General features: G+C 35.9%; 1 protein-coding gene across 1 annotated transcript; it reads right to left on the reverse strand.

The window, feature by feature from the left end:
* Nucleotides 1-6364: 6364 nt before the first annotated feature.
* On the reverse strand, nucleotides 6365-7147 carry LOC137626205 (uncharacterized). The gene has a single exon (XM_068357280.1). It carries the CDS (start codon nucleotides 7145-7147, stop codon nucleotides 6365-6367), a length of 783 nt encoding a protein of 260 aa, XP_068213381.1.
* Nucleotides 7148-8582: the final 1435 nt, after the last annotated feature.

The raw sequence follows: 8582 nt of genomic DNA on the forward strand, positions 1-8582 counted from the left end.
AGACAGAATACTCTGAGGTTCTGACCAAATCCAAAAACCAGACTCTCCGGTTACAGCACAAGGACAGATACACCCTAACCTAGTTTTACCCGAATACTATTCGAGGCAAAACTAACTAGGGTTAAGCCTAGGCTAACTCAGAGGGAAAAGGGATTGCTCTTAGACCTCCATAGGAGAAAACAATAACCAGGGATGTGTACAAAAGTATACTAAAGCCCTTTAGGCTACTAGCCTAGGCGCAGTGAGAATAGATTACCTAAATCACCGAAACTCTTTCGTATACTATCTTTGGAAGAGGAAAATTTATTCAGTAAATATCTTACATGTATAAATTAATGCCTAAGGCTTCAATAAAATTATCACACTAGGAAAATCTATTATATCAGGCATGAAAGTACTAAAAGCAAAATGCCTAGGCTAAGAAGCCTAGCGTAAGCAAGGATCGTTTACCTAAATCTCCGAAACTGAAAAATACTACCAGCATAATATAAAGAATTTCCAGTAGGAAGGCTAAATAGCTGAATTTATTAAAGCTAATAAACCGGAAAAGTCGTTCTGGCTAACTAAATGACTCGTGCATAGCGAACGACAGCGCCCATGACGCCTCCGGTTACGCAACAGCTCTCGTTTACGTTAATTTAACTTTGATCCAAATTAAAACGGGCAAGAGCTTACATTTATGCAAAGTAAAGATAATGCTCAACTTTTCAGAGGCAGAAGAGGCTGGTGAAACCATCATAATGGAGAAATAAATCCAAAATACGAGCGAGCACAAGGGAAATCACCGAGCTACAGAGTTACAAGATAAGGAATAACATGGCGCCGATGATGACGTCATATAAAGACTCAAAGCAATGAGGAGAGGTATCTTAATAACGGCTCCCCTTCGTTTTCTTGCCACTTTTCCCTCTCAAAGCGTTAACGCTATTCGGGGTGAAGATAGCTGTGTGGCGTGTCAAGAACACGTCCTATGATATTTTGCGTTATCCCTATAATAAGGATTAGTTAGGGATATTCGCTCCAGAGTTAGAATTCTGGGTACCTTAAGGTAAAATTCTCTGGGAATATCATTGTAGTCAAATATACCCTAGGAAGCTACTAATAAGGAACTTCCATCAGGACGACATGGCCTGAGCCCAAATATATATATATATATATATATATATATATATATATATATATGTGTGTGTGTGTGTGTGCGTGTATATATATATATATATATATATATATATATATATATATATATATATATATATATATATATATATATATCCAAGAATGAGTGTATGTATGTCTGTGAATATATATGTATGAATGCATATTTGTAATAGTTTTTAAAATAATTTACGCAAAAAAAAAATTCACAAATTGATACAGTCCTGTCTTACGTAAGGAGCATAGTGATATTTAATTCAATGCAGATAATAAAAGAATTTTATCGGTAAATGGTGTAAGAATTCTCTAGAAAGTTTTAAGGACGTAAAGATTGCTACTTGGAAGTTATAGAATGGAAAGATACCAAGTTTTGAAGATATTATTATTTGTGAGGAATTGTGATCGATTGGCTAACCTGCTTTTGAATTTTTTTTTTTTTTTATCTGGCCGAGGAAATGGTTTATGATATATTAGAAAAATAACTTTTGGAGTGTGCAAAGGTAAAGATTATATTGGCGGCTGTAATAATTATGGGGCATAAGATTATTTAGTATGCCAGGAAAGGTATATGATAAAGTTTGTATATAGAAAGTAAACTTAAATTTTAGTTATGGATCTGATAGTTAAAAGAACAGTGGAGATCGGGAGATAATGATGGATCAAATGTTTTTGCAAGAATGCACAAACCGTGAAAAACTTTTTAAAGATAGAATTGACAGGTTGGCAGTGTGGATGGTTTTGAGAATATATTTTAAAGAAGGAAAGTTGTGAAGTGCAATTAGATATTGTGGAGGATTATTTTTGTTTTTATTTTTATTTATTTTTTGTTTGCCAAATCCAGAGAGAGAGAGAGAGAGAGAGAGAGAGAGAGATTTTGTCAGCGAGTGAAAGGTAGTTAGTGTATTGATTGTACACAATATTTTATCAATTGCAAGGTAAAAACAAATAAAATGAGGTAAATGAAGCAAAAAGTTCTTAAAAGTCCAGTTATATTGATTTAATTAATATTTTGGATAAAAATTACTGGTTGAGAGACCTAAGATGATTAATTGCTGTCCTGCCTCCCTCAAGTTAGTAACTTACTTCACCGGAAAACAACCATATGAAGCAAGCCCCTACCAATGACTATCATGTCTCTCAGGATCTGAAAAACAAAAAACACTCCCTGTAAAACTGTTTAGGTAAAAGGGAAACTAAATCATTACGGGAATCCGTGTTAACAAAAACAAAACTCAAAACGGGAATCCGTTCACTAAAAGTACCTTCGATGGAATTCGATTTTTAAATTTAAAACCACAAACATTGTTCATCATACATACGTACATATACCAAGGCACTTCCCCCAATTTTTGGGGGTAGCCGACATCAACAAATGAAACAAAAACAAAAAGGGGACCTCTACTCTCTACATTCCTCCCAGCCTGACAAGGGACTCAACCGAGTTCAGCTGGTACTGCTAGGGTGCCACAGCCCACCCTCCCCCGTTATCCACCACAGATGAAGCTTCATAATGCTGAATCCCCTACTGCTACTACCTCCGCGGTCATTCTAAGGCACCGGAGGAAGCAGCAGGGCCTACCGGAACTGCGTCACAATCGCTCACCATTCATTCCTACTTCTAGCACGCTCTCTTGCTTCTCTCACATCTATCCTCCTATCACCCAGAGCTTTCTTCACTCCATCCATCCACCCAAACCTTGGCCTTCCTCTTGTACTTCTCCCATCAACTCTTGCATTCATCACCTTTGTTAGCAGACAGCCATTTTCCATTCTCTCAACATGGTGAAACCACCTCAACACATTCATATCCACTCTAGCTGCTAACTTATTTCTTACACCCGTTCTCACCCTCACCACTTCGTTCCTAACCCTATCTACTCGAGATACACCAGCCATACTCCTTAGACACTTCATCTCAAACACATTCAATTTCTGTCTCTCCATCACTTTCATTCCCCACAACTCCGATCCATACATTGTTCATAAACTGTGGTAATCCAACAAAAACAAAACTTTTCAGCTAATAGCCTAATGTGGTAATTCACGAATAAAAATGGATGAATTCACAATAAAAGTGGTAATCCACTGTAAAAACAAAATTGGAAAAATCGTAATTTCTTTTGATCCCGAGATTTATTTTTAACAAAGTCTGGAGAAGGGAACTAATTTAATCCAATGTATTAAATCATTATGGCTAGGGTATCAGATCAACTCATGTTCAGACGTGAAAAGGCTGACTCACCTCAATACTCCTGCCTTTCACTAAATTACTGTTGCTCCTGCTGCCCCCCCAAAGTGGCATAGTGTCAGTATCACTAGGGGTTTATCCTCCCATGAGCGAGTTGTAAAAATGTCCACCATACTACAAGGATTTTGCCTGAGAACTGGCTTTGGAACTCCGATCGTCTCGACAAAAACTTCCAGCTCTCGGACAACAGCGTAAACAAGCAGTTCACCTTAAAAAACAATCCTAGGCAACAGATCACTAGTAACAGGGTTGTTTAGAGGAACCAAAAGTCAGCCCCGCTCAACACTTGAACATGATAATACGAATAATAATTAGGAAGTTTGATACTTATCTTATACTTAACAACAAAAGAAATCACTTTCAACTTCTCCAATTTTGGTTCACGATAAAATATTTTCTACACTGGGGGAAGGGGATTCAATTTATTTATATAAACTAAATAAATTGAATACAGAAACTCATGATAAATAGGATCCCCAAAACAAGAAAAGTTGAAACATTAAATTACAAAAGAATATTTAATACATTCAATATACAAAGGTATATTAAAATTTAGATATAACATGACATTATTCACAGTTGAATGCCCAACCAAATACTCTATATACTAACTATTTACAATTAGAGTCTCTTTTTATTCACCCGAAACAGATAAATCATTTTAAGCTTCCAAGATTTTTCTAGTCCACTCCGAGCTGTCAATAGCAGCCTGGCGTTTAACTCTAGTATCCTTGGGTACTTGAGACTCCTGTACATCAACTTTAGAATCATAAGGAATTTCATCTTTCCGGGTGAGAAGTGGGATAATGACTGACGAATGTCTCTTCACAAGTTCTTGGGTTTTCCCTTTAAGGACAGTGACACCAGTAACCTCACCCAAAGTATTTGTAATAATCTCTTTTACAACGCCCATCGGGTAGTTATTTGGCTTGGTGAAATTTTCTTTAATTAGTACAATATCTCCAGGCGAGATCTTATTATGAGTGACTGGTTTGTATCTATCAGGGACATCTACAGCTTGATGTATTAGATTAGCAATAAATTCTTCCTGATATAGTTTAACTAAATTGTTTCTCACCTTTTGCAATTAATTGTAATCTTGCTTGAACTTTGATTGAGAATAATTTTCAGGAATCCAGTCAGGGTCTCTCCCCCCATGCAATTCGGGAATTATATTAACCGATATCAGATCATACCCGTGAATCAAATTTTCTGGGGTGATAGGTTCTGGAATGTCATCGCCGATCTGATCCCTTAAAGCTTCTTTAAATGCTATTAGCCTACGATTGACTAAATGAATGACTTGTAGAATTAAGAACTCAAAATCATGGTATTCTAAGACATTCTTACCAATAGCTCCATAGATCAATCTTTTAACAAGTTTAACACATACTTCCACCATCGAACCTAACTGACTATGACCCTTGACAAATTGTTCAAACTTTAAAGATTGGACCCCATTGTGTTCAAAATATGACTGAGTCTCATGATCTTTGATGTAGTCAATAATTTAATTAGAGGCAGAGACTAATTGGGAGCCTATGTCATTAATACAATATTCAGGGATTCCAAACTGGAAACAATGAATCTGAAAGGCTCTAAAAAATTCTTTATCAGAAAGATCTGAACAAATAATCAAATTAACTGCTCTACTCCACATTTAAGTGATACATAGTAGATAGATTTTTCCTTTCTTACCCTGTTGTTTAACGCTCAATGGGCCAATGAAATCCATAAATACATATCTAAAGGGGACATTAGGTGGTGACACTCTCCATTTCCTGTAGGGAGACTGATTAATACTGATGGTTCTTGACTTGAACCTACGACAAAAAAACACATTCTCTGAGGTTTCTCTTAACCACTGAAAAATATGACGGCATGTAAAACCGCTTTCTCATTTCTGACAAAACAGAGTAACATCCCATATGGTTGAGCTTTTTGTGTAGGTTGTGCACAATCAGGGAAGTTAGATGGCTATTTTTAGCCAGCAACAAAGGAAAACCATGCCTCCGAATGAGTTTGTCACACTTGCTACGTACTCGAAGCAAACCATCGTTGTCAACGTAAATATTAAGCTGACCTACTATGTTAGGCATGTCTTTTTTTTCTTTGAGTAGGTCAGCTGAAATATGTAAAAACCTCAGGGAAATGTGTCCGTTGATCCTGTAGTATAACTAACTTGCAAGCTCTTTCATGTATACTATTGCTCTTTAATTCTAAATGAGCAAATTTATTGGAGTGCTTAGCTTTCAAACGACCCTTTAACTTTTCTACGAAAAGAATAATTTTCTCATGAATAGATACATGTAAATCAAAACTGGAAAATTCTTCAAATGAAAGAAAATATTCAAAATCATCTGACATGGCCACAACATTGGAACTAGTACACATAGACTCCTCTGTTTCCAAACTATTATCCAGCTTGCACTCTGCATAAGGATTTGGAACAATAAATGATAAGTTACCTTTTCACTGCATAGGGAGGTTTCCTTTTCCTTAAAACATTCAAGACCAGAATAAAAATTGGTTTGCATCAACTTACGATATGAAAGGCAACGAGTTAGTGCATCTGCGGGATTTTCATTCCCTCCAACAAAAGCAAAATGGACTGGGTGTTTTGTACATAAGTTCTCTACATGCTGAATTCGATTCATCACAAAAACTGACCGTTTATGCATTTTTGACAATTTATTAGTAGAAGAATTCAACCAAGAGAGTGCTACCTGACTATCGGAAAACACACGAAGGCCAACAATATTCAAAGGATTGATGCATAATGGTCCAGCTAATTCGTTATACAAATCTAAAACCATTTCCTATGCATAATGGTCCAGCTAATTCGTTATACAAATCTTAAACCACTTCCGTTGCAAAGGCTACTCCCTGCATCTCCAAAGATGGAATGCTTTTACTTTCCAACTGTCTATTTATCATACGATTTTTTGCCATGACAAAACTTTACGACATAGAATCAATATCAGTGATGTACACAACAACACCATATAGTAATTTAGAGCTATCACAGCAAGCAGCCAAATGAAATTTTCCATCCCTACGTCCAACAAATCTATCAATAGCAATATCAGGAGTAGAATTGGCCTGATTAGCGATATTGTGCCATTCTTTACGTAACTCTGGTGATAATTGATCGTCCCATCCTAAATTTCTATCACACTGAAGACCATGAAGAAATGATCTGCTTCGATTTAGGATGGGTCCAGTAAAACCAAAAAGATCAAAGTGAGAGGCGATGGTACTTAAAATTTCCCTCTTAGTTTTAGCCTTACCATTCAACTGAAATTTATTTTCTAACAGACAATCAAGTGTTCGATTCCACTGCATACCAAGAAGTTTAACAACATCTGCCGTTTCAGAACCTGTGCAGGAATCTATTTCTCCCTGTAGAGACCCGTCATTAGTAACGAACTGTTGTAGATCAAAACCATAAGGAGAAAATATAGATCCTACCACAGAATATGCCCAGTGCAGATTCTCAATTTCATTTGCACTAAAAGCACAATTGTCCATATAAGACAAAGAATAAATGCACCTTTTTAACTCATGCAACTGGTTTTCATCATGCTCAGAATCTAAAATCAAAATCTTGTAAAGACCGAGCATCAACAAAGTTGGGGAACATCTTAAGCCGAAGCTCAACCTAACATTTCGATTTGCAACAATGGTAAAATCTCCCTTCTCAACATTTTTATACCATAAAAAACAGTCTGTTAACATCAACATCACTTAATGCAATCTGGTTAAAGGCTTTGCATAGATCAAAGCATACTAACTATTTATCAAACCTTAAATGTAGTAATGATGAAGAAAGTTTCTGATTTAGGCATGGACCTGCATGTATGGCCTGGTTATGACTTATTGTCTGACCCTTGGTTGAGTCTCTTTCACACAAGTTTGATAGAAACACAACTCTACATTTGGTAATTTCACGATTCAAATTGAACACATCCATATGAGGCAAAAAAGAGTGTTCTGGGTGTTCATGTACAAACTGATCAAGATTAGGAATCCTTTCTATTATTCCAACCCTTTCCTGTTCTTTTAGGGCTTCATTCATTAACTAAATGAGATGGATTTCTCTTTAGTTCTTTAAGAATAGATTCCAAAATAACTTTTGCCAAATGAAAATTTTTACCAAGCATACGAGATACTTTTGCATTCCACAAAAGTGGCATAACTAATCTACCCTCCTCATTCTGAATAGTGTGATCCAAAAAATATTTGACAAGGTGATCATGCAGCTCTGAATTTTCCAAATCATAAACTTGATTGTCCAAGTGAATGTATTTATTACAAATACTGGCAAGCACATCATATGTGGCTTTATCTAACTCTGAACGAATTACATTACCTTTTTCATTGATTACACTGAATTCTGAAACATTAATTGGATAATCAACATCACACTTATCCAGAGAAGATTGCTTATCTATCTTTACACCCAAACCAGTAACATACTGATGACAATTTATAACCGAGGAGGACGGATGTAGATAAGGAATATCCTTCAATAAGGTGTCAATTTCACCTTTAAGAAGGACACCAAGCGGGGTCATAGCTTACATAGACTTGCTATTCATACCAAAATCTACTTCTGAGAGTGGTAAACAATATCCTGATTTAGTTCCAAAAAGCAAATCAATATTTTCAATGCAATCACTATTAGGCGTTAGAAACTCATCAACCAACGCATACCCTTTCATCTGGAAGCCATAAACCACTTTGCCCAAACCTTTTAATTTCAACTTTATGTTAATAGATAGGATACATAATGCCTCTATTTTGTGAATAGCATTACCAATTATTATTTCAAATTCCACTTGTTTTGATGTATATTTCTGAGAAACATTGATACCATTTATTCTCAATTCAACCTTGGCTTGTAATACGTTTAAATCCAAAGCATTGGCTAGTTCCTCACTAATCAGATTTGACTGACTTCCATCATCCTTCAATGCTCTTATGCTTCTGTTTTGGATGCTACAAGAAAAGGTAGGGAGAATGCTGGACTCACAGTCCAAATTACTTTTAAGAGCCTCCATTATAACTACGTTATTATTAGATTCCATTGACGAATTCTTATTGTCCTTTTTTGAGGAAGTCTTAGTAGATTCAGATTTTCTATCATCATTAGTAGAGGCTGATTTTTTACTATTCT

Source organism: Palaemon carinicauda, chromosome 33 (assembly GCF_036898095.1).
Source record: "Palaemon carinicauda isolate YSFRI2023 chromosome 33, ASM3689809v2, whole genome shotgun sequence".
Taxonomy (NCBI): Eukaryota; Metazoa; Arthropoda; class Malacostraca; order Decapoda; family Palaemonidae; genus Palaemon; species Palaemon carinicauda.

Bases quoted from the DNA above. Each gene is read 5' to 3' on its own strand.
- LOC137626205 (XM_068357280.1), bottom strand. From the start codon at position 7,147: ATGTTGATGTTAACAGACTGTTTTTTATGGTATAAAAATGTTGAGAAG.